Raw genomic sequence first — 24,272 nt, 5'->3', positions numbered from 1 at the left:
TCTATTGCACAAACGTGACTGAAATCAAAATGGGCCAATGCACACTCAGTTATACCAGGCTGAAGGAGTAGGACAGTGTAAGAGAATGTGCCCTTAGAGGGGTTCTCAGATGCTTAAGAGTCTACACTCAGTGGTGTGCTGGAGCCAGCTCTTACCCGGCTCCAGAGCTAATTGTTGGCATCTTTCCTAACCCCATATTAAGTGACTTCGTGTTGGTAGCTTGAAATTGGCCATGGTAGGAATATTTACAGAAATTGACAAACAATACAAATCAGTCCTTCTCCCCAAACTGGTTGTTACATATCTGTCTGCATACTACTGACGTGGGTGGTAGAAACCAGGAGAGTGAATTCTCCCCCATTGTGACTCTACTGGACATTTGGGGCCTGTTTCAAGAAAGGCATCAAGAGCTTAGCGGACACTGCATTCTTTTATGGCTGGAATATTGCTGAGGGCTCTAGGCTGTATACGGTGGAGTGGCTGATGTGGAGAAAGGATGAGTGTGGAGTGACAAGCTATGATGGATCACTTTAGGGCTCAGTTGGTGAGATAAAATGAGAGACGGGTGCCAGAAGAAAGGGTTTCCCTTCCTTGTCTCCTCTAGCTCAGTAGAAGCTGGCGAGACCGGGTGGGGTGGAGAAGCAAGGGAAGACTATCCCTTGGAGAGACTTGGCATTGGCACTTTGCTGCGGTCCTCCCCACCACCGCCACCAGAAGGCGCGCTTGTGAGGTTTTGGGGCCGATCTTCCCAGCTCAGGTTGGCGACGCTCTAGTCGCCGCTTCTCTAAGGCCCGCGGGGCGGCCTGGGAGCCGCGGCAGAAAGGCCCGCCTCCGTGCGCGCAGCCTGCGGGCGCGGGTCATGGCGCGGCTCCCGAAGCTCGTAGTCTTCGATCTAGGTGAGGGGCTGGATTGGGAAGAGTTTCGTAGGGCACAGTTTTTTCCAAACCTCAGTTGATGCTCTCGAGGCCCTGCGCCTGCCCAGGCTGAGACCTCCCCCTCCTTCCTCTCACAGATTACACGCTGTGGCCGTTCTGGGTGGACACGCACGTAGACCCCCCGTTCCACAAAAGCAGGTGAGGCGGGGCTGGGGAGGCCTGGGGCCAGGCGGGGCCCCGCGGGAGCTGAGCACACTCTCGCCCTCCCCAGTGATGGAACTGTACGAGATAGGCGGGGCCAGGCCGTCCGACTGTACCCAGAGGTGCCTGAGGTCCTGGAAAGATTGCAGGGCTTGGGGGTGCCCGTCGCGGCCGCTTCACGGTAAGAAGAGCGACTGAGTCGGTCTAATGCTGAGAGGTGCATGCATGAGGAGACTTCCCGTGTAACCCCTTGGCTGCAAAAATTTAGGCGGTGCAAACTTGCAGGTATTTGTATATTCTTCGAATTGTACCTTCTCCTGTGCATTTTGTTTAATAAACATTGGCTCAGTGCCACCTGTGTCAGGAAGGATATGGAATTGAATCAGGGCGGAGGATGCCTACCCATCCCGGAAGAACAGCACGTTGATTTCCCCCTGGTTACACATAATTTCACTTGCAGCCTTGGCCCTCCACTCTCCTGATCCCATCTACTACACCTTTTTGCAGGACAGGTGAGGTTGAAGGGGCCAACCAGCTACTGGAACTCTTTGACCTTGTCAGATACTTTGTTCATCGGGAGATCTACCCAGGCAGCAAGGTCACGCACTTTAAGAGGTACGCTGAGATAAGGGGAGAAGCAGGGAGACAGAAGACCAGAGAGGCTGGAGGAGCTAAGAAGCCAGAGTGGTTACCCTCGCCGTGTCTTGCACAGGTTGCATCAGAAGACTGGAGTTCCTTTCTCCCAGATGATCTTCTTTGATGATGAAAAGCGGAATATTGTAGATGTCAGCAAACTGGGTACTGACTGAATGGCAAGGATAGCCATTTGGGGAGTGAGGAGAAAGGGCTCCTAAGAGGGAAGGGGTTAGGTAGATATGTACAGGATGGATAGTTTGCATGCAGGTGACACCCCAAAAAGGTGAGAGTCATAATAGGGAGCCCTGAAGGCCTGATGAAATTGTGGCTTCTTTCTTGCTAGGTGTTACCAGCATTCATGTCCAGAATGGAATGAGCCTTCAGACCCTAACTCAAGGATTAGAGACATTTGCAAAGGCACAAGCTGGACTCTGAGGTCCAGTCCTGTGGATGAGCCTCATTTGAGGCATAGAACTGAAAGGAAATCAGGAGGGCATTTTCAGGTGCATTTGTAAATTATTAAAGTGTATTTGTGTGTGGCAGAAGAGATATTACCCAGTGTGTGTTGTTTCTAATTTTCTAGCGTGTGACCCGGGGTGGGCCATCCGGAGGTGCCAAGACCAGTATGTGAGGCATTAGACTGCATCAGGTTCTGCCTTATAAACTTGTGGCAAACCCAAGACTGTGATTCCCTTATGCTCTCCCCATCCCCACACCTCTCCTGAGCTCTGTCAAGGACATGAAGAACTCTTCCACTGGCCCCAAGTAGTGGGGTGCATTACCCTGCACATTTCCTTCCAGGAAGCAAAGACTTTGTTTTGGGTTGGGGAGGGTGAGGCGACCTTTTTATATAGTGGGAAACGAAGCGGCCGCTTTAAGAGGAGCGCGTGGGTTTGGGGCTGGTGTGTCGGGTCGCACGTGATAGGGGTCTCGCTGGCGCTTGTTGATGATGTCGCCGCGGTGCCCCAAGGAGGGATTGGCCGAGGCTGGTCTCGGAGTGATGAGCCCAGCACCTCCCGGGAGCAAGGCGGAAGCGTACGGGACGCCGTAGGGCGGAGGCGGGAGAGGCTAGGGTCGCGATGAGTGGGCTCGGCCGGCTCTTCGGGAGGGGTGAGCCCGGCCGAGACTGGTCCCTGGGAGGTGCTGGCCGCAGGGGGCGGGGGGAGAGCCGGGAGACGCTGTCCTGAAAACGCTGGTGGTCCAGCAAGGCCTTTTCCCGGGCCAGGAGGCGCCGCCTTGTCAGGGCGCCTGGCTCCAGCTGCCTTCCTTCCTTCCCTTGGAGCGAAGAGCTCGAGGCCCGGGAGGGGGTGCGAGTGGTGAGCGTGGCAGCTGCGCTGGCTCCCGCCGTTAAGGCCTGGGGGACAAGTTGCTGCCTGTCGGCATTCAGTCCTTTCCAAAACACTGGTGCTTCCTTTATGCTGGGCCAGAGGCAATCTGAGGTGACCCAAGAAAGGTACCCCTCGTGAGCTCCTCTGTGGTGCGGGAAGACAAGCAAAGTCTGGCATTTACAGCGTAGTGTGGCGACTCCGTGATGGAGAGTTTCCTAAACAAGCAAAATCTGGCATTTACAGCGTAGTGTGGCGACTCTGTGATGGAGATTTACCTAAAAGCCAGGGGTGCGCGGAAGAAGCAGGCACGGCGGGTGGTGATCCAGAAGGCTAGAAGTATGCCAGATGGGGGGGTTGAGGTTCTCCAGGAAGAGGTAACTGTGCAAAACAGAGGCAGGAAAAGGTATGGTATATTTAGGGAAAAGGAGTTCTGGCTGCCCCGTGAGTGTGTGTGTGGGCGCGCACACGCGCTGAAGGAAGAGGAAAGTGTGGATGGAGAGGTAAACGGGGGCCAGATCATGAAGGACCCTGTGTGTCTTAAAGTTCTTTGGATTTTATCCTGTAGGCAGTGGAGAGTATGGAAGGATATTAAGCAGGCTAGGGCCTTCAGATTTTTTTTTTTTTAATAAGTCTGTTAGAAGTGCAGAAGATGAAGGGAGAAATTGAGATCAGATTTTTTTTTCTCTAGCCTCCCTACTTCATTCAGTTTGATCCTGTGGAATCAGGACCTTGAGTATCTCCTAGGATAGCAAGTGGAACAGTAATTATAAAAAGTGATTGAACTCTGGTGGGGAACACGGTAATGAGGAGGTTATGCATGTGTGAGTGCAGGTGGTATATGGGAAGTCGTTGTACCTTCCACTCACTCAGTTTGCTGTGAACCCAAAACTGCTCTAAAAAAATAAATTCTATTAAAAAAAACAACTGGAAATGACTTGAAAGGTAACTAGGAATAGCAAAAGAATATTGGCTTTGGAAATCATACTGTCACATTTCAATTCCTTTGCAGTCTCTTACTATAGTAATTGTGATTTTAGACCAAAATGTTAACCTCTTTATGCCTGTTTTCACATTCGTAGAGACAGTACATTCATCGTAGAAAGTTGTTTGGGGATTAACAATAACACGGTCAAGTGCCTAGCACTACTATGCACTCAATAATCGGTGACTAATATTTTTCCTTTACACAATGTGGGCTTCTCCATTGGACTCCAGAGAAGAAGGAGAGGGGGCCAACCCCTGAAGAGGCAATACAGAAACTGAAGGAGACGGAGAAGATATTGATCAAGAAACAGGAATTTCTGGAGCAGAAGATTGAACAGGAGCTACAAACTGCCAAGAAGCATGGGACGAAGAATAAGAGAGGTAATGGGGGAGGGACAGGAACCACCAGGGAGGGCCCGGGGGCCGGGGGGAAAGCAAGGGCTTCTGGCTCTGATGTTCAGGGTGTGGGCTGGATCAGCCGCCCTACAGGCTTTGCGGAGGAAGAAAAGGTTGGAACAGCAGCTGGCACAAACGGACGGGACATTATCCACCCTGGAGTTTCAGCGTGAGGCCATTGAGAATGCCACCACCAATGCAGAAGTGCTTCGTACCATGGACCTTGCTGCCCAAGGCATGAAGAAGGCCTACCAGGACATGTGGGTATGGGGGGAGGGGAGGAGGGGGCCCCGGCACTGGGGAGAGTAGCTTGATGTTGTACTGTGAATCTTAAAACCTCTCCAGATGTGAATTTACAGTAGAGTTGCCTGTGATGGCTAGACCCCTATCAGCCTCCTTACTTATTGCAAGGTGATCTCTTTGCTGGCTGGGGCATTCTAGGGAGGAAAGATGATTTTCCTCTTTTTTGTGGTTTTTTTGGCTGTACTGCAAGGCTTGTGGGATCTTAGTTCCCGGACCAGGGATTGAACCCCGGGCCCTCCTCAGTGAAAACACCCAGTCCTAACCACTGGACTGCCAGGGAATTCCCAATTTTCCTCATTTTTAAAGATCCTTCAAAGAAGAGAGTGCAACCATTCCTCCCCAGTGCGTCTTCTTGCCATTTCTTAGCCCAGATTTGCCTCTTTACACTTTTCCAGGGATCTCTTTTATCTAGTAGCCATGGATTTGTCAGTCTGAAGCCACAGGCAGGAGGGTCTTCATTCATGTGAGATGAAAAAGTCAGGGTTGTCACCTGATTTCTGGGCTGTGTATCTTGTTCTCAGGGACATTGACAAGGTGGATGAACTGATGGCTGACATCACAGAACAACAGGAGGTGGCCCAGCAGATCTCAGATGCCATTTCTCGACCCGTGGGATTTGGAGATGATGTGGATGAGGTGATTGGGAGTGAGGGGTCAAGGAATATTGGAGAAGGCATGGGACCAGCCAGAAGGAATGCCTAAGAGAACTGTGGGACAGGTTTGGGGGAAACTCCAAAAGTGGTATGTTTCTGGAAGTAGAATTTTCCTTTGTCTTGAGCGATCCTGTCATCCCATATCCAGGATGAACTGTTGGAGGAGCTAGAGGAGCTGGAGCAGGAGGAATTGGCCCGAGAGTTGTTACATGTGGGCGACAAGGAGGAGGAACCCCCAGTCACACTGCCCAGTGTACCGTCTACACATCTTCCTGCAGGGCCAGGTACCCAGGGCTGTTCTGTCATCTCAGGGACTTGAGAGGGTGGGATAGATATGGGGAAAAATTATTCCTCATCCATCCTGCCTGAAAGGATCTAGGCAGAGAGGGTTGCTGCTACAGTTGCACAGGTTGTTGACTGCATAAGGGCACCTGGCTGAAGGGGAATGAGGACTGAAGTCAGGCCTGTGCTTCACTCAGCAAACTGTGTCCCCTGGTTTAGGGCTGCAAATGCCTGGAGAAAGAGGCAGCTTCTTCTGATTTGCCCAAAGGTGCTGTGGGAATTAGCAGCAGCCCAGCAAGCAAGACCATACCCTTAGGTTCTTTGCTGGGAGAGAGCGTTCCGCAGGCTCTGAGTGTTATAGGAGGGGATGGTTGGAAGTTGCTGAGGCCTTAACACTTCTTTCTTTCTCTGGGTATCCTTATCCCCAAAGCTCCCAAAACGGATGAAGATGAAGAAGCACTAAAGCAGTTGGCTGAGTGGGTGTCCTGATGAGTCTGGGCTTGTCTACCTGACGCTGCCTTCATTGTTCTCTTTTCCTTAAGTGCCAAGTGCTAAGCTAAAGGAACATGGCCTTGTTGGGAGGTCCTGCTGAGAGTGGTAGTGTGACCCTGCCTGAGAAAAGGGTCTGTCGCCCTCCCATCCCAGGCTCAACCCTGAAGAAGGATCTTGGTGCAGGAGGAACCCCTGGGCTCCCTTTAATAGCAGTTACAGTGCCCTCGTTCGCAATAAAATTGGGCGGATGGAACCCTAGTGCTTATACTGCCCTGTCTACAACTGAAACTCGTCTCTTGGTCCTTGGAGCTTTGTTTCAAGAAATGAGTAGTAATGAGAGTAATGAAGGGGAGTTGGAGCATAGGAGAAATGGGAGCTTCCATTATCTCAGCCTACTATGTTCCAGGCAGATACTGTTCCATCTCTCAGGCTGGTGTGTCCTAGAGCTGCCTGGTGCTGAGGGTGAGGAAACTGCCATCTGTTATTTATCCTAGAACCGTGTGGAGCTGTCCCTGAGCCTTCCCTCATTGCTTTCACCCAGTTGTGTCTCTGCCGAGAGAGCCCCGTGACTCACCAGCTGTCCCCTTACAAAGCCCACTTTCAAGGGTAGGAAAGGAGACGTACGGGGATAAGGGGTCAATAGGTTTCCTTTCTCCGGAACGCATAGTTCATAGGCTTGGTTTGAACTGTCACTTCAACGTGTAGGAGCAATGATGAGGGACCATGATTCACCAGGATTGTTTCAGTAGTGGGTAAGGTGGCATTTGGAGGAGGAAGGAACCAAGATATTACATACCTCCTGATACCCATGTCTAAAAGAATGAACAGTGCCGTCCCCTTGGACTGTAGACAGGCAGAGCTGTGACCAAACCGAGCAATCAGGGTAGAGCAACCTCTACCCCACTATTTGAACATTTAGAGTGCATAGAGATAGACAAAACTGAGCATGTACTCAGCCAGAATAATGAAGCTTCCCCAAAGCAGGTGTTCCTCTGAGCACGCCCAACCCACTTCCCTATAAGCCACATATGCGCTACACTGTAAATTATAATGTTGACTTGACCAGTGTCACGATGACTGGTTACAAGCTCTGGGCAGAAACACCTCTCACCCTCAGCAGTGTTCGCTGCTAAGGTTCCCCTGAGGGAAGACTGTGACTCTAGCTGATGGAACTAAAACAGAATTAGATTTATTTTTGGTGGGAAAGATTTTTAGCCCAAGACCCTCCTGCTTTGCTCCTCTTTCAACCCCCTCCTCCTTCCGCCGTTTTCAGGTACTGATTTCCAAGGATTGGTGACGATTGGTGCCGGGGGGCTGGCACATGGCCTCAAGCAGCCTGATCTCATGGGTGGGTTGCTCAGGCTGGAACTTGAGCACCCAGGGATCCTTGATGATGTCCAGGATGGTGGCACGCTTGGTGGCTTGGCATAGTGTCTGGAGGACCAGGTTCTAGGGCAGGGGAGAGAGAGGTCTTGGCTGAGCTGGCCCGCATTGTGCCACACAATGAGCAGCTGGACCTAAGAAAGTAGCAGGATAGCCCATCACACCACTCTGGTGAAAGGGAGTGCGGCCCTGACTTTACCCTTAAAAGCCTCCTGTCTGCTCAGAAAGCCAACACCTTGAGGGGAAGGAAAGGAAGGGTTCCTTGGGGGAAATCCTTGCAGAATCCCCTTCTGGCCTAAAGAGATAGAGACTAAAACCTGCTTATCACTCACATCCCAGGTGCAAGCCCAGAGGTTGGCCCTTTAAGCCCTCCCCACTATTCTAGGGCAGGGCAAGGGTGTGGAATGGCCCTGGTATCGGGGGGAGGCTTCCCTGGGGTTGGGAGGTCTAGGTTGAGTATTCCCTCTCTGCAGGTCACCCCTGAGGCCTCAGCCCTCCTGGGGGAGCCAGCACCTTGCACTCCTGGGAGATGGCATAGTTAGGTGGAAAAGTGACCTCCTTCTGAGTCTCTCTCAGCAGTTTCTTGAGATTGGTGTCATCGAAGGGCAGACGGGCAACCACTAGCGTGTAGAGGATGACGCCCATGCTCCAGATGTCAGACAGGAAAGGGTTGTAGGGCAGGCCTAGCAAGACCTCCGGGCAGGCATAAGCAAAGCTGCCACAGTACGTCTGGCTGAGGTGGCTAAAGCAGTTCCCTTGGCGGTAGGAAGGGCTGCTCCGCACAGACTGGCTAGAAGGCACCATCTTGGCGAAGCCAAAGTCCGATATCTTCACGTTCTTCCACTTGTCCAGCAACAGGTTCTCCAACTTTAAGTCCCTACCAGCAGCAGAAAGGCTGGGGGTCAGGAGAGGGCTTAGTGTTAGACTGGGAGCTGAAGGGCCAGGGGTCAGAGGCTAGAGATAAGGAAAGGCAAAGAGGGAGAGAGATGCCATTATGAGGACACAGGGCAGAGAGGAAGGAAAGTCATGGAGTTGTGAGCAGAGCCCAGAGGGAAGAGAGGATGGTACCTGAGGATCACTAGGAGCTCACCATCACTTTTCATAAAGTGCTCTGCTCACAGTGGGTACTTAACAAATGTTCTTGACCGGATGATTAAAATAAAGTGGATGAATAGGCCTAGATACTGAGGAGGGAGGTCAAGGGAAGAAAAAAGAGGGTAGAACATGGAAGACGTGCATAAAACCCCCTTGGGAGCCCAAAGGCCTCAGTCTGGGTGGCAGCGCCCTCACCGGTGCACGATGCCCTTGCTGTGCAGGTAGGCGATGCCCAGGGTCATCTGGGAGAACCACTTGCCAGCAAGGGGCTCAGAGCAGGCCCCATAGTGCTGGATCCACTCAAGGACGTCACCACCCTGAACCAGCTCCAGAATAACGTACACTCGGGATGTGGTCTCGATGGCCTGATAGAAGTTGATGAGATACTTGTGCCGCAGGACCTTCATTACCTGGCCCCAGGAGAGGGACCCATCAAACCCAGGCAGGGAGCACCCTGGCTGCGCTCCCAGCCTTCTCCTACTCTCCCACTGCTACTTTCCTAGAACTTTGCAACAGAATCAAACCCCAGAGGGCTGGTGGCCTGTGGACAAACACTATGCTTTGCACTTTTTACTTTTTGAGGGTCTGGAGGTGAGGTGGAAAGAAGCTGAATTTACATCAAGTAATTTTCCTAGCTGCCTAGTGAGTCATTCAGTTGTGGTATAGGGGTTTCTGGCTCCACCCCCTCCTAACCATACCCCTTTTGAGAAGCCTTAAGCAGCTTGGTACCAGCTCCCTCTTCTAGCCCCTTTCCAACCTGTATCTCACGGGGCAAGAACTTGTTAAGATAGTCCTCAGAGGCCTTCTTCTTTGAGATGATCTTGACAGCCACCATGACTTTCTGCTTTGTGTAGTAAGCCTCATACACCGTCCCGTAGGAGCCATGGCCAATGACTTTGCCCACTTCGTAACCATATTCCTCCATGACAGAGCGGTAGGCCGAGGTGGATGGTGCTCCCAAGGTGTCTCCCTTCCCCATGGTGTTGGGCTTGCTGAGAGCAGGGAGCTTTGCTACTTAAAAGCCTCCTGTCTGCTCAGAAAGCCAACACCTTGAGCCGCTGAAGGCTAGGGTACCAAAGTGAAGTTAGTCTCCCAAAGCTTGCCTATGTAGTCATACAAGTCTGGGATGCTGGGCTCAGCTCTCCACTAGGAGCTTGGAGAGGGAAGAAGGGAAAAGCAGTTCTTTTTGTCTCCACTGGCTGTTGTTACTTCTTTCTCCTCTTGGTTACGGAACTCCCCAAGGTCCCGTGTTCCGCACACATCATAATCCACCTTCTATCCACCACTGGCCACAAGGCTTGAGAAGGAAATGCAGTTTGGAACATATTCATTGCTGGAGGTACCTTTATAATTTGGTGAGACTCGCTCCGTGGATCTGGTCCTTTCAACCAATCATGTTTATTGAGCACCTGCTATGTGCCAGGCAGTGTACGGAGTCCTGGGAGAAAATAACCAATAAGGCGAAGAGAGCCTCTGCTAGCGTTTATAATCCAGCATGAGAAACACCTGAGTGTCAGAATATCACAGAGAATCGCAAGGTATTGTAGAAGCGTGTTCTAAGGAATCTAACTTTAAAATGTATTCTTTTTTGGGGGTGGTGGTGGTGGCTTAAAATAACAATCTTTTTTTTTTTTGAACAAGTTGAGCTGGACTCAGTTGGGTAATTCAGCTGGTGGCATCATCTCAGCTGGCTGGTTTGTTTCGGCGTATGATCTCATTATTCAGTAGAGTAGCCCAAGTTCCCTCACACAGTTTGCACTGAATTTCAAGAGAAAAAAAGACAAGCTGCATGACCAATGGAGGCCTAGGCTCCAGAATCACAAACCATCACTTCCATACCTTTATATGCATAAAGACGGTTACAAAGATCACTCGGATTTATGAGGTGGGGATGGAGACTCCTCTTAACCTTGAAATGCATTCTTTTTTTAAAATATTTATTTTGGCTGCACTGGGTCTTAGTTGCGGCATGTGGGATCTTTAGTTGCGGCACGTGGGATCTTTAGTTGCGGCATGCATGTGGGTTCTAAGTTCCCCGACCAGGGATTGAACCCTGGCCCCCTGCATTGGGAGCGTGGAGTTCTACCCACCAGACCACCAGGGAAGTCCCCTTGAAATGCATTCTTATCTTGCCTTCCATGACCCTGAACTCTACAGTTTTCCTTCCATCCCCCTACCCATTTCTCAGGTTCCACTGGAGCCTCCCCCACCATCCACCCCTTAATCACACCCCGAGGGTTCTATTATAGGCCTTATTTCCTCAGACCTTTCTGTCCTCCCTAAGAATCTCATCGAGACCCCTCATTTCTTAACTCCAGCAAGCCTTCTGCTCCCCTCCCCTCAGTGTGTTCACCCTGAAGTCCAGGGAGTAAATCTGATTTTATTCCCATAACAATTCAGTGCCTCCCCATTCTCCTTAAGATCGAGTCCAGATTCTTTTATGTGGCTTCAAATTTGACCCTGCTTACCTCTCCGATTTTTTCTTGTAACATACATGCAATGCTCCGGCCAAACAATTGCTTTTCCTTCATTGTTCCCTCTGTTCTGGCAAACTCCTACTCTCCCTTCAGGACTTAGCTGATGATCTGTTTTAAGGAAGCCTTTACTGACTGTTCAGGCCCAAATTAGATGGTCCTCCCTCCTGGGTGCTCCCACAGCTCCAATACTTTCTCTAACATGGTGTCTGTTTTTCTTGCTTGCATCTCCCACTAGGCTGTAAGGGAGGCCAGCTGATGAGAGAAGGGATATGAAGTCAAAGACTTGAGAAGAAAGGCTTGTGGAGAATGGGAGAGAGCTGATTTGGAAAATGAGCATTATTGGGCAGCACTGAGGGCCCAAATGAGATTGGAAAACACAACTTATGGACACACAATCTTAACATATCATAGTGTTAAGATTATTTTAGCATTCTGGATATAGGTGCTTGAATATTAACAGACATATTGACCCAAGATTAAGGTTTCACTTAGCAGCTGCCATGAAAGAATGGGAGAGGCATCAAGAACACAGGCAAGAATGTGGCTAAAATGATGGAATGCAGAATCTAAGCTGCTTGGGTTAGGAAGACAAGCTAGAAAAAGGCCAAAGGACAGGGGGAGGGGTTGCAGGTCTCAGTGAAATGGAACAAGTTTGGTGGGAAAGACAGAGGACAAGAGGTTGTGTCAGAGGGGTTATATAACTGGATTTAAGATGGGGGAGGGGGTGGCACACAGAGGAAATAACAAAGGAAGAATCAGAGTTATCTTCCATCCTCCAAAACGAAACAGAAACTCCAACATTATGCCATAGGCTACTGGTAAATTCCTATTTATTGACAGGCTGATCCTGCTGGCAGGGTGGTTCCAAAGTCCTGTTGGAAGCCAGATCTACATCCTCAGTCTATCAAGATGAACAACTGTCCAGGGCACACAGTGGTAAGGAGGCCCACCCAGCCCCGCCTATCTTCTGCTGCCCTGGATAGGCAGCTTGGTGGCACCTCTGTTCTCATCACGTACAGCAGATAAACCAGTTCATTCAATGAATGTGTATTAAGCTGCCTACTGTATACAAAAGCACTGCTAGGCTCTGAGGATACCAAGATGGATAAATTATAATCCTCCTGTGAGGAGTTAGCAATTAGCAAGGGAGACAGACACGTAAGAAGTTAAAATAACAGTACGGTGAGATAAAGTTCTATAAACAAAGCCTGTAAGGAAATGTTAAGGGAAGGCTTTATAGAGAAGGTGGCATTTGCACTGTTCAAAAGAAGTCTCCAGGCAGGTTAAGTAGGGAATGGTAGATTGAACAGTTTAGGCAGAAGGAACCATATATGAAGCTTGCAAGCTTGAGAAAATATGACACTCAAGATTTCAATTTAAATATACAGGATAGGGTTCCAGAGGGGAATGTACCTGGAGAAGTAATTTAAATGCAGGTCTGAGAGGCCTAATATGCCAAGCTTTTTTTGACTCTGTCCTATGTACTCATGGTTAAATTTTGCTGTGCATCAAAGTCAGAGCTTTTTAAAAAAATACTGATGCCCAGTCACCTCCTTCCCCAAGATCCGGATTTGGTGGAACTCAGGTATCTATGTTATTTTTTATAAATTTATTTATTTTTATTTTTGGCTGCGCTGGGTCTTTGTTGCTGTGTGCTGGCTTTCTGTAGTTGCGGCGAGTGGGGGCTACTCTTCCTTGCGGTGTGTGGGCTTCTCACTGCGGTGGCTTCTCTTGTTGCAGAGCATAGGCTCTAGGCACGCGGGCTCAGTAGTTGTGGCGCACGGGCTTAGTTGCTCCGTGGCATGTGGGATCTTCCTGGACCAGGGCTCGAACTCACGTCCCCTGCATTGGCAGGCAGATTCTTAACCACTGTGGCACCAGGGAAGTCCCGGTATCTATGTTTTTAATCAGTTTCCAGCTGAATCTGATGCACACCAAGATTTGAGAACCACTGTTGCAAACTAGTGAATTTAATGAAAAGAAACAGACTCACAGATACAGGGAACAAACTAGTGGTTACCAGTGAGAAGGGCGAGGGGGCAATATAGGGGTGGAGGAGTGGGAGTACAAACTATTGGGAGTAAGGTGGGCTCAAGGATGTATTGCACAACACGGGAAATATAGCCAATATTTTGTAATAACTGTAAATGGAAAGTTACCTTTAAAAATTTTTTTAGGGTTTCCCTGGTGGCGCAGTGGTTAAGAATCCGCCTGCCAATGCAGGGGATACAGGTTCGAGCCCTGCTCTGGGAAGATCCCACATGCCGCAGAGCAACTAAGCCTGTGCGCCACAGCTGCTGAGCCTGCGCTGTAGAGCCCACGTGCCACAACTACTGAAGCCCGCGCACCTGGAGCCTATGCTCCGCACCAAAGGAAGCCGCCACAATGAGAAGCCCACGCACCACAACAAAGAGTGGCCCCCGCTCGCCACAACTGGAGAGGGCCAGCGCACAGCAACAAAAGACCCAACTCAGCCAAAAATAAATAGATAAATAAATAAAATATTTAAAAAAAATTTTTTTAAGAAAAGAACCACTGTTGCAGGAAACAGGACATCTTTAAGACTAAAGAAAGAAAAAATCCTTGCAGCAGCAGTATGGAAAATGGATCCAAGGGGAGAGATGACCAAGAGACTAGCAAGGTGGCTGTCATGATAATTTAGGTGAGGGGATGGGGCCTGAACCAAGGCAGCATGAAGGGCAATTTGGAAGATAATTCGAGAGAAAAGCAGAGGAGGCTTGGTGGCACTGATCTTATGGGGGCGGCTGTTAATTGTGAAGGAGGCCCAGGTTTAGAGACCAGGGGGTTATCACTTAAAAAAGCCACTCTAAATTACTTTTCTAATTACAAAATTAATTGATTGTCTAAAAAACTCAACCCCCTACTTCCTGGATCCTCCTGCGGGGAGGAGGGCTGGGTCAGAGAGGGCAGAAGTGAGTAAATGAAGGGCTTTTCAAGCCAGAAACCGCTTGAGATTTTCCACTTTCTTTACGCGAGGAAAGGAAACCTTAAGTTGTTCCCAGGTGGCCAAAACGAAGTCATGGCCCCTGGGTCTGATCTCCAGAGGAATTTCCCTAATGGCAGATCCCTTGACAGGATAAACTTTTCCAGAATAATCTGCAATACAAAATTAAGAGATGCTCAAACACATATACAGAGATAAATAAAGAATAAAAACATAGAGACCGAAGCAAGCATGTCAAGGTTCTTTACCTGCAATTAACAACAAGCGTCAGGCGGCCCAGTTCACGGGGTAAAAGAGCAACTACCCGATCTCTTTGCGTGCCTCTGCACCAAACCTGGCCCAGGCTTGCCTATCGTCGGACACGGGACGGTCGCTATACGGTCAGGGAGGCCTCCAGTACAGTCTCGGTAAGATATTTTTATTTACGGCATTTGGTTTTTGGCGAGAGGCCATTCAGGACGGATGGCAGAGCAGCAGTGAGGTGAGATCCGATTCTAGGACGCTCGTATGGGCTGTGTCCTCTGCTGTCGTACGACAGCGACGCCCAAAGCCTCACCCCCGCCCGGGTTGAGGACCTTGAGCCACCTCTCGGGGCTCGGCCTCAGCAGTCGGTGGCGACTCCCATTGGTTCAGCCGGCAAGCGCTTCGGCCTCCGCTAGGTGTGGGAGCAGCCGCCGCCCGGGCTCCGCGTCCCGGGCAGTGACTGGGCGCGAGCAGCGGGCACTGCTCTTGGACGCCCAACCCAAACCTTCCCGGGGATAGGCGGCCGGACCCGCGGCAACGCTTATCCAAAAAGGGCGTTTGTGTCCTCGTAGCCAGGTCTCAACCGCAACCCCCACTGGAGAAACCCGGGAGCTTTGGAGCGGCCTCGGCCTGGGGGGAGTGGCCCCCTCCAAGCTCCAGGAAAGGAGCTTTCCGCCGGGCTGAGGTCCCCTCGGGTGAAGGCGGAAGAGGGAAGACTGACGTGTCCTGAGCTGCCCTCAGGTCGCCGGGAGGGCCCCCCACCCCGCTCCTTGCCGGGCGACGGGCTAGCCCGAGACTCGCGGGGTCTCCAGAGCTGGGCCGGGCCTCCAGCCGTAGAAAGGTTCCCCAAGGAAGCACTGAAGTGAGCCGGGCGCGATATTTTGCGGTGCGGCTGCAGCCGCTGCGATCAGGCACCGCAGCGGCCAGCCCCGTGGAGGTCGGTTGTCAAGTCCTCTCCAGGCCCCCTGCTAGCGCGCCGCTCTGGGGGAGACCCCGGCAGGAGCGCGAGGCCGGCTGCAGTGCAGCAGAGGCCGCTGGCGCCGCCTCGGCCAGCCCTTCCCGCGCGGAGAGCACCCCGGGGCTGCGGCGGGAAGGTGCCGGACGTGCGGGGCCGCGTGGCGTTGCCATGGAAACGGGCTGGGGCGCGCGGGGAGGTCCCGGGCAGGCGGGCTGCCGGAGGGGGGGACCCCAGGTTGGGAGGACTACATAGCAGAGGTGGAGGCCAGTGTTCGAGCTAGAGGGACATGGTGTGGTGTGGCGGTGGGGAGGTGGCCTCCTGAGGGAGGGTCGGAAAGGCCAAGGGGAGGAATTGGAGCCATTGGCTTCAGTTCAAAGAACCTGACCTGGGGAGTCATTCGATCCCTGGTTCCCATAACTGCAGGACTACCCCAAACAGGTTCCGCTGCCTTAAGGATGACAGTCCTAGGCCGCCCTGGAAGTTGGAGCTGCCGGTGGTTGCCACTCCTGCTGCTGCTGTTGCTGGGCACAGGTCGAGATCCAGGGGTGGAAGGTGTGACACACTACAAGGCCGGCGACCCCGTCATTCTGTATGTCAACAAAGTGGGACCTTACCATAACCCTCAGGAGACTTACCACTACTATCAGCTTCCAGTCTGCTGTCCTGAGAAGATACGCCACAAAAGCCTTAGCCTGGGTGAAGTGCTGGATGGGGACCGGATGGCTGAGTCTTTGTACGAGATCCGCTTTCGGGAGAATGTGGAGAAGAGAATTCTGTGCCACATGCAGCTCAGTTCCGCACAGGTCAGCCTCTCCACACTGACTAGAACTTAGCCCTCCCTCCCAGGGCCTAATAATAGTGTCTTAGGTTTATGGTTTTCAAAGCACCTTTATGGAAATGATCTGATTTGATTCTAACTACAACCTCATGTGGCAGGCAGGGAGGGTAGTATTTATCATTTGCATTTGGTTGATGAAGAAACATACTTGTTCAGAAGTAACTTCTTCAAGACTACATGGATAGTGGATTGCAGAGTTGACATTAGAGTCCAGGGCTCCTGACTCGAAGCTTCTCTGTAGGTAATAAGGTCCCAACTATCACACCTATGTAGTCATTTTTTGCCATCCCTACCTCTTGGCTTTTTTAATTGGCTCCTTTACATGCTGCCTAATTTTCCCTATCATGCTTTTTTCTTCAGCAATTCCTATCTTAGGGCACTTTTCCTTAGTCTACTGCAGACCTTCCTACACCTCCCTCTCCTCCTAGGCCTTCATCCTGTCGAGTCATACTTGCTCATTTCAGAGAATCCCAACATAATACTAGGGTCTACCCAGTGGTTCTCAACAGGGGGCTTTTGTCTCTCAAGAGACATCTGGCAATGTCTAAAGACTTTATTTTTAATTAATTTATTTATGTTTGGCTGTGTTGGGTCTTTGTTGCAGTGCACGGGCCTCTCATTGCGGTGGCTTCTCTTGTTGCGGAGCATGGGCTCTAGGCGCGCGGGCTTCAGTAGTTTTGGCACACGGGCTTAGTTGCTCCGCGGCATGTGGGATCTTCCCAGACCAGGGCTCAAACCCGTGTCCCCTGCATTGGCAGGCGGATTCTTAACCACTGCGCCACCAGGGATGTCCTCTGAAGATATTTTTGATTGTCACTACTGGGAAACGCTACTGACATCTAGTGAGAAGCAGCCAGGGACGGAGCATCTTACAATTCATAGGGCAGCCCCCTACAACAAAGCATTTTCCAGCTCAAAATGTCATTAGTGGGGCTGCCCTGGTGGCGCATGGTTGAGAATCCGCCTGCCAATGCAGGGGATACGGGTTTGAGCCCTGGTCCAGGAAGATCCCACAAGCCGCAGAGCAACTAAGCCCGTGTGCCACAACTACTGAGCCCACGGGCCACAACTACTGAAGCCCGTGCACCTAGAGCCCATGCTCCACAAGAGAAGCCACTGCAATGAGAAGCCCACGCACCACAACGAAGAGTAGCCCCTGCTCTCTGCAACTAGAGAAAGGCTGCGCACAGCAACGAAGACCCAGTGCAGCCAAAAATAAATAAATAAAATAATTAATTAAAAAAAAAACCATATCATTAGTGCTGAAGTTGAAACCCTGCTCTAATACAATGCCTGGGGAGGCCTTGTCTGACTCCTAACTTGCTCTTTTTAGGTGGAACAGCTGCGCCAGGCCATTGAGGAACTATACTACTTTGAGTTTGTGGTGGACGACTTGCCAATCCGTGGCTTTGTGGGCTACATGGAGGAGAGTGGCTTCCTGCCTCACAGCCACAAGATAGGACTCTGGACCCATTTGGACTTCCACCTAGAATTCCACGGAGATCGAATTATATTTGCCAATGTCTCAGTGCGGGACGTCAAGCCCCACAGTTTAGATGGGTTACGACCGGATGAGTTCCTAGGCCTCACCCACACCTACAGTGTGCACTGGTCTGAGACTTCAGTCGAGCGTCGGAGTGACAGGCGCCGTGGTGATGATGGTGGTTTCTTTCCCCGAACACTGGAAATCCATTGGTTGTCCATCATTAATTCCATGGTGCTTGTGTTTTTACTGGTGGGTTTTGTGGCTGTCATTCTCATGCGTGTGCTTCGAAATGACCTGGCTCGGTACAACTTGGATGAAGAGACAACCTCTGGAGGTTCTGGTGATGACTTTGACCAAGGTGACAATGGCTGGAAAATTATCCATACAGATGTCTTCCGCTTCCCTCCATACCGTGGTCTGCTCTGTGCTGTGCTTGGTGTGGGTGCCCAGTTCCTGGCCCTTGGCACTGGTAAGGTGATAAAAATTAATTAGGGATTTCTCTCAAGGGGTAGAACTAAGTAGGTAGTTTGTTCAGAAAAAGATCTACAGATCTTCTCTTCTGTCCAAGGTGAGGGGCAGACCTAAGGGGTGGAATGGCTCTAGCAATATTCTGTTGTGGGTTTTCTGGACAGCAGAACTGGGGGATATTGTTTTGATGGAAGCCCTGGGTCTGGGAGAAAGGGGGCTGGCTGATTTCTATGAGATTGCCAGAAGAGGGATAGGTGAGACCTAACACAGGCTTTCCACTACCATGCTGCAGGCATTATTGTCATGGCGCTGCTGGGCATGTTCAACGTGCACCGTCACGGGGCTATTAACTCAGCAGCCATCTTGTTGTATGCCCTGACTTGCTGCATCTCTGGCTATGTGTCCAGCCACTTCTACCGGCAGATTGGAGGCGAGCGTTGGGTGTGGAACATCATTCTCACCACCAGTCTCTTCTCTGGTGAGGACTGCCCTTTCCGTGGTGGGCCAGTTTAGGAACTTAGAACACATCATGGAACCTGAGATAGAGTCAGAGTAGGGCTTTCAAGGGACTGAAAATAGGTAAAAGAAACACTAAGGAAACCATTCAAAAGACAAAAAGTGCATTTCTTTTTTTTTTTGCATAGTTAAATATTAAGCCCTTGAAATGTTTTAGGCAACGTGATAAGCACTTGACCTGCCTTCATCTTATTTAATTCTCACACTGACTTCATGAAGTAGGTAATATTGTCCCCATTTTACAGATGAGGAAATTGAACTTCAGGCTGGTTAGGTAACTTGCCTGAGATTGTACTCCTAAAAAGCAGAGAATCAGGTTTCAGACCTAGGCAGTCAAACTCTAGAGCCTGTATTCTCAACCATTACACTGAAATAACACTCTTGAATTTATCTTTTGAGACTCCCTTTCTTTCCCCCCAAGTTTTTTTTTTTGGCCACGCTGCACGGCATGTGGGATCCCACTTCCCTGATCAGGGATCGAACCTGCGCCCCCTGCATTGGAGGCGCGGTGTCTTAACCACTGGACCACCAGGGAAGTCCATCCCCAAGTTTTTTGTTTTTTTTTTTGCGGTACGCGGGCCTCTCACTGCTGTGGCCTCTCCCGTTGCGGAGCACAGGCTCCGGACGCGCAGGCTCAGCGGCCATGGCTCACGGGCCCAGCTGCTCCGCGGCATGTGGGATCCTCCCGGACCGGGGCACGAACCCGTGTCCCCTGCATTGGCAGGCGGACTCTCAACCACTGCGCCACCAGGGAAGCCCCCCAAGCTTTTTTAATTTTGAAAGTGGGCCTCCCCACTCTAGCCTTTCAAGCCAGCTTGTCCTTTCAAAGGCAGTAGTAGTTTGCATTCTGAACCTCTTGTGTTTCCAACTGTTAAGTATCTGATTTCTGTTCTACCACATTTACATTTGAACCAGGGCTTTCTGAAAACAGAGCCTTAATTCAAAGGAATGTCTCATACTAGGAATCACCAGTGCCACAGCAGGACAGGCCCTTGGAGGCAGGTGGATTTGTGTCACTCTTAGATCATAATGTAACGGGCTTGCCTAGATCCTTAATGATAATGGGTAGGGGAGGGAGTGTTGGTAAGCTAAGGAACAAAGAACAACAAGACATGAAAGGGTGGAGTCAGCCTGGGAGCGGGATGTTTCACTCCTCACTCCTTTAGGTCCAGTCTGATTGGGTGCTCCCAGGGATGTAGCTCCTAGTGCTAACTCTCCCTCTGGGGACCATCCCTGCAGTGCCTTTCTTCCTGACGTGGAGTGTGGTGAACTCCGTGCATTGGGCCAATGGTTCAACACAGGCTCTGCCAGCCACCACCATCCTGCTGCTTCTGACGGTTTGGCTGCTGGTGGGCTTTCCCCTCACTGTCATTGGAGGTATCTTCGGGAAGAACAACGCTAGCCCCTTTGATGCACCTTGTCGCACCAAGAACATAGCTCGGGAAATCCCACCCCAGCCCTGGTACAAGTCTTCTCTCGTCCACATGACTGTTGGAGGCTTCCTGCCTTTCAGGTATCCTCCCTTTATTCCATGGCCATCACTCTCAGGATCCTGACCTTAACTTTCCCCTTCCGTACTCACCCTGTACCGTAACCCATTGTCGCTGATAATCCCTGGTTCAGCTGTACCATTAAGAGATCACTAAATGGTTCCTCCTTTCTCCAACCAGGACTGAGCTTGAATCAGTTCAAATATGAGGGTGTCTCACTTGTGAAGCTCTCCAGAGACATTGCTCCTTTCACTGTCTTCCTAGTTTCTGACTTTGGCGACACCACGTGGGGCTTAAAACCCATTTGATTACTCATCCAATTTGTCAAGTACCTTTTAGTGCCAGACAAATACAGTGGAAAATAGACCAGACAAGATCCCTGCTCTCAACCTACCAAAGAAGATGTTCTTGAAATGAGAGCAGCCAATCATAGGTGGAAGAATCCCCATCAAGCCAGGAACTCCAGTGCAGGGAGTAGAGAGGGCCCACTTTCCACAGTGGCCCAGTAACGTGGAGGGGTGGTGGCTGGAGTTTGGCCTGGCCACTGTGCTGGCAGTGCACAGCCCTTTAATGCTGTGTATCGTCTCTTCTCTTCACAGTGCCATCTCTGTGGAGCTGTACTACATCTTTGCCACAGTCTGGGGTCGGGAGCAGTACACTTTGTACGGCATCCTCTTCTTCGTCTTCGCCATCCTGCTGAGCGTGGGGGCTTGCATCTCCATCGCACTCACCTACTTCCAGTTGTCTGGGGAGGATTACCGCTGGTGGTGGCGATCTGTGCTGAGTGTTGGCTCCACTGGCCTCTTCATCTTCTTCTACTCAGTTTTCTACTATGCCCGGCGCTCCAACATGTCGGGGGTGGTACAGACAGTAGAGTTCTTTGGCTACTCCTTACTCACTGGATATGTCTTCTTCCTCATGCTGGGCACCATCTCCTTTTTTTCTTCCCTAAAGTTCATCCGTTATATCTATGTTAACCTCAAGATGGACTGAGTTTTGGGTGGCAAAACTATCACTCTTCTTTCCCTTTCTTCATGCCCTACTGATCTCTTACCAACATCTCTTCTGATTGAGTGACTGAGTTGTGTGATGGTTTTGTTGCCTTCCCCTTTGCCCTTTGGGCCTCCCTTCTCCAGAGAGGTCCCGGAAATTATAAGCCTCTATTATATAAGGAGTATATATTTGAACTTTTTAAGTTGCCTTTTTTTGGTCCTGATTTTTCTTTTTACAATACCAAAATAAAATTTATTAAGAAAAAGGGTCCTGTAGTTGGAGGGTTTGGTCTGGATATAGGAATTCGTGCCCTGCCGTTAAGGGCACTGTCCCCTAGGAAGGCGGGTCGGCCGCGAAATGCACGGAACTCGGAACTCGAATTCTTCACGGAGCTGAGGAACTGTCGGCTACCGGAACCTTCATTACCAGGGCCCTGTTTCCGCGGCTCAGCCGGCGCTCCGCCCAACGGAAGTGGCGGAGCCCGAGCTCTGCGCGAAGCGAGTTGAATCACCCTGGTGACGGGAGGGGCGCGGAGCAACGCCCTTTCCGCCGGAAGCGGGTTTCGGGGCCTCCACGTGCTGCCCCTCCCCCACCTCCGGCCCAGCAGCGGCGGCTCCCCTGCTGCCATGGAGCCCGCCGGCCTGGAACAGATCCTCCGGGAGCTGCTGCTGCCGGACACCGAGCGCATCCGCCGGGTATGGGGCCGGTGGGACCGGGCCAGGGCCAGCGGAGGCGTTGCGGGAACGGCTCAACTCTGACCCCAGGCTCTCCCCAGGCCACCGAGCAACTCCAGACCGCTCTTAGGGACCCCGCCTCCCTGCCCGCGCTCTGCGAACTGCTGGCCTCAGCGGGCGACCCTCAGGTAAGGTTCCTGCCGCTTCCTGCGGAGTTTCCTATAGTACGCCACATGTCAAGCCCCAGCTCCTGCCCTCGGCGACCCGGTCAGCACCTTCCTGCCCGGGCCCTCACGTGCCTGCTTCCTCGTCCCAGATCCGCCAGTTCGCGGCCGTACTGACCCGCAGACGACTGAGCACCGGCTGGCGACGGCTGGCGGCCGAGCAACGGGAGAGGTGGGTTGGGCCAGGGGTGGGGCGGGCCGGGCTGAGGCGGTTCTTGGGTGCCAAATACTTGCCACCTGTGTTCTAGCATCAAATCTCTGATCCTGACGGTCCTTCAGAGAGAGACGGAGTAAGTACCTATCTGCCTCCTCTCAGGGCCCTAACTGATTCTAGGCTGAGAGCTTCTCAGGGTTTCTGCCTTCTTTTTCAGCTCCAGGCTGGCTTTTGGGGGGCAGGGACTTAGGTTTTAGACCAGGGGTGGAGGAACGACTCTCAAGCTGTATTAAAGACGAAAGTTCTTGAGCGCGGGCTGTGATGGTCTGCCAAAGCCGAGTCGGAAGAACAGAACTGAAATTCAGCATGAGTGAGGTCACCCTCACCAGACTGCACGCCTACTGTGCTGCTAGTGTCCCTCTGAGACGTTTTCTGTGTCCCAACTTGGCAGAGGCCCTGTGCGCACACCTGGAGGTTTCTCTCCTGGCCACTCCGTGGAGGCAGGGCCATCGCGTACAGGGAAGGGTACTGGAGGGTGATTGGGGGTGGGGAATCTCTCCTGTTTGCAGGCATTCTGTGAGTCTTAGCCTGGCCCAGCTCTCAGCTACCGTTTTTCGAAAAGAAGGTCTGGAGGCCTGGCCTCAGCTCATGCAGCTTCTTCAGCACAGTATCCGCAGCCTCCATGTCCCCGAGAGAGAGGTACTATCACATGGTTGGTGGGAGGAAGGGACCCAGAGGCTGGATAGACCATGTAAGCTTTTCCCTCTCAACCCCTCTTCCTGGGCAGATGGGGCTTTTGCTGCTAAGTGTGGTGGTGACCTCCCGGCCTGAGGCCTTCCGACCCCACCACCGGGAGCTTCTTCGGCTTCTGAATGAGACCCTTGGTGATGTGGGCTCTCCTGGGCTCCTCTTCTATTCCCTGCGCACTCTGACCACCATGGCCCCTTACCTTGGCACTGATGATGTGGTGAGATGTGGGCCTTCACCTTCCCTGGCCCCCTACCCTCGGGCTTTCGTTTCCTCACTCTTGCGGGATGCAGAGCTACTTAAGATTCTTTCTCTGCTTTTTGTCCTGCCTAACAGTTGAGAGGGGATCCTGTGGGTGGCTGTGCCTAGGCTCCTCCTATGTGCGGGCTTCGAGGAAGCTGCTAGCTTCTGGGGCTGGAGATAAGGCTACATCGTGCTTTCTGTGATTTAGCTCATCTTGTGTCCTCCAGCCTCTCGTGCGAATGTTGGTGCCCAAGCTCATCGTGGCTGTGCAGACTCTGATCCCTGTAGACGAGGTGAGGACATTCGGGTAGGGGCTCTGTTGGAAGGAGGGTGCAGGAGCATTCAGCCTGGTCCACTGAAGAAGAGCATAGTAACCCCGAGACTTCTCTGTCTGGCAGGCAAAGGCCTGTGAGGCCTTGGAGGCCCTGGATGAATTGCTGGAGTCAGAGTTGCCCATCATCACCTCCCACCTCTCAGAGGTCCTCACATTCTGCCTGGAGGTGAGCCTGGGGTCGGCACTGTCCCTGCTGCTTGTTCTCCTGGGAGTTTCCTTGCCCGTTTCTGATTCGAGTTGGTCTCTGGGCAGGTGGCTAGAAACGTGGCCCTAGGTGATGCAATACGTGTGCGTATTCTCTGCTGTCTCACTTTCTTGGTCAAAGTCAAGAGCAAGGTGAGTGCCTTCTGACACACATCACCCCATCTCTATCTTCTTTTTCATCTCACTCTTGGAGCTTTCTGTCTATCTGGGGTTATGTAAAGTACCATAGCTAAGATGTTCCAGGCTGGGTCTGGACTCAGCCCAGCTCTTGGCTGGGAGATTGGGAATCTCCGCCTGGACCCCCTGTGGCCTGGAAGGCTGGAATTTCTAATGTGAGTCCGTCTTGGGAACAGATTCTCAGGGACACCATTCCATTCTCCCTTTTAAGGCGTTACTGAAGAATCGCCTCCTACCACCCTTGCTGCACACCCTTTTCCCCATCATGGCTGCCGAGCCCACCCTGGGTCAGCTGGATCCTGAGGATCAGGATTCAGAGGAGGAAGAGCTGGATGTTGGACTGGTGGGGGAGACGCCCAAGCACTTTGCCATTCAGGTGGGATGTGGGACAGGGGCCGGGGGCAGGGGTGTTAGGTCGTTGGGGGAGGTTGGGGGGCAGAGATGGAGTCCAGC

The 24,272-nt window shown here is 51.8% G+C and overlaps 4 protein-coding genes and 1 long non-coding RNA gene across 19 annotated transcripts in view; 3 read left to right on the top strand and 2 right to left on the bottom strand.

The window, feature by feature from the left end:
• The first annotated feature begins 90 nt into the window (after positions 1 to 90).
• MDP1 (magnesium dependent phosphatase 1) lies at positions 91 to 2,266 on the top strand. The gene is made up of 6 exons (XM_027110932.1): positions 91 to 896; positions 1,013 to 1,073; positions 1,147 to 1,257; positions 1,584 to 1,691; positions 1,789 to 1,874; positions 2,056 to 2,266. Exons 1-6 carry the CDS (start codon positions 860 to 862, stop codon positions 2,145 to 2,147), a joined length of 495 nt encoding a protein of 164 aa, XP_026966733.1. The 5' UTR covers positions 91 to 859; the 3' UTR covers positions 2,148 to 2,266.
• Positions 2,267 to 2,366: 100 nt separating this feature from the next.
• TM9SF1 (transmembrane 9 superfamily member 1) lies at positions 2,367 to 21,329 on the top strand. 11 transcript variants are annotated; one of them, XM_027110902.1, is made up of 10 exons: positions 2,367 to 2,822; positions 4,256 to 4,405; positions 4,503 to 4,680; positions 5,245 to 5,359; positions 5,525 to 5,660; positions 15,710 to 16,074; positions 17,443 to 18,064; positions 18,356 to 18,541; positions 19,819 to 20,092; positions 20,669 to 21,329. In XM_027110902.1, the coding sequence occupies exons 1-10, from the start codon at positions 2,792 to 2,794 to the stop codon at positions 21,060 to 21,062; spliced, it is 2,451 nt and encodes an 816-aa protein (XP_026966703.1). In that variant the 5' UTR covers positions 2,367 to 2,791; the 3' UTR covers positions 21,063 to 21,329. The 11 variants fall into 11 exon arrangements, with proteins under 11 accessions (XP_026966703.1, XP_026966713.1, XP_026966706.1 ...); XM_027110905.1 differs by lacking the exon at positions 2,367 to 2,822 and adding an exon at positions 2,829 to 3,165 and having other exon boundaries at positions 4,486 to 4,680; XM_027110901.1 differs by lacking the exon at positions 2,367 to 2,822 and adding an exon at positions 2,830 to 3,165 and having other exon boundaries at positions 4,236 to 4,405.
• On the bottom strand, positions 7,420 to 9,607 carry TSSK4 (testis specific serine kinase 4). Its single transcript, XM_027110935.1, has 4 exons — positions 9,386 to 9,607; positions 8,824 to 9,038; positions 8,047 to 8,446; positions 7,420 to 7,599 (listed from the first exon to the last, which is right to left on the bottom strand). The coding sequence occupies exons 1-4, from the start codon at positions 9,605 to 9,607 to the stop codon at positions 7,420 to 7,422; spliced, it is 1,017 nt and encodes a 338-aa protein (XP_026966736.1).
• LOC113622617 (uncharacterized) lies at positions 13,938 to 14,436 on the bottom strand. The gene is made up of 2 exons (XR_003433581.1): positions 14,319 to 14,436; positions 13,938 to 14,222 (listed from the first exon to the last, which is right to left on the bottom strand). It is a non-coding gene; the product is annotated as an uncharacterized LOC113622617 (long non-coding RNA).
• IPO4 (importin 4) overlaps positions 21,149 to 24,272 on the top strand; it is an 8,988-nt gene continuing 5,864 nt past the window's right edge. For 2 of the 5 annotated variants that reach the window (XR_003433579.1, XM_027110900.1), the window contains exons 1-10: positions 21,455 to 21,757; positions 21,838 to 21,924; positions 22,053 to 22,132; positions 22,209 to 22,250; positions 22,684 to 22,813; positions 22,902 to 23,081; positions 23,332 to 23,397; positions 23,503 to 23,604; positions 23,691 to 23,774; positions 24,031 to 24,195. Coding sequence is in view for 4 of the 5 variants with exons in the window: in XM_027110900.1 (XP_026966701.1) it covers positions 21,689 to 21,757; positions 21,838 to 21,924; positions 22,053 to 22,132; positions 22,209 to 22,250; positions 22,684 to 22,813; positions 22,902 to 23,081; positions 23,332 to 23,397; positions 23,503 to 23,604; positions 23,691 to 23,774; positions 24,031 to 24,195 (1,005 nt within the window). In the remaining variant the exon portion in view is untranslated. Of the gene's footprint in view, positions 21,758 to 21,837; positions 21,925 to 22,052; positions 22,133 to 22,208; positions 22,251 to 22,683; positions 22,814 to 22,901; positions 23,082 to 23,331; positions 23,398 to 23,502; positions 23,605 to 23,690; positions 23,775 to 24,030; positions 24,196 to 24,272 lie in introns of all 5 variants that reach the window. The other 3 variants (XM_027110897.1, XM_027110898.1, XM_027110899.1) reach the window with 3 other exon arrangements.

The sequence above is a fragment of the Aethalodelphis obliquidens genome, unplaced genomic scaffold, assembly GCF_003676395.1.
Source record: "Aethalodelphis obliquidens isolate GAN/ISIS:26980383/991018 unplaced genomic scaffold, ASM367639v1 scaffold10, whole genome shotgun sequence".
NCBI classification, from domain to species: Eukaryota; Metazoa; Chordata; class Mammalia; order Artiodactyla; family Delphinidae; genus Aethalodelphis; species Aethalodelphis obliquidens.
The sequence above is the reverse complement of the archived record's forward strand: the minus strand, read 5'-3'. Positions and strand labels throughout refer to the sequence as shown.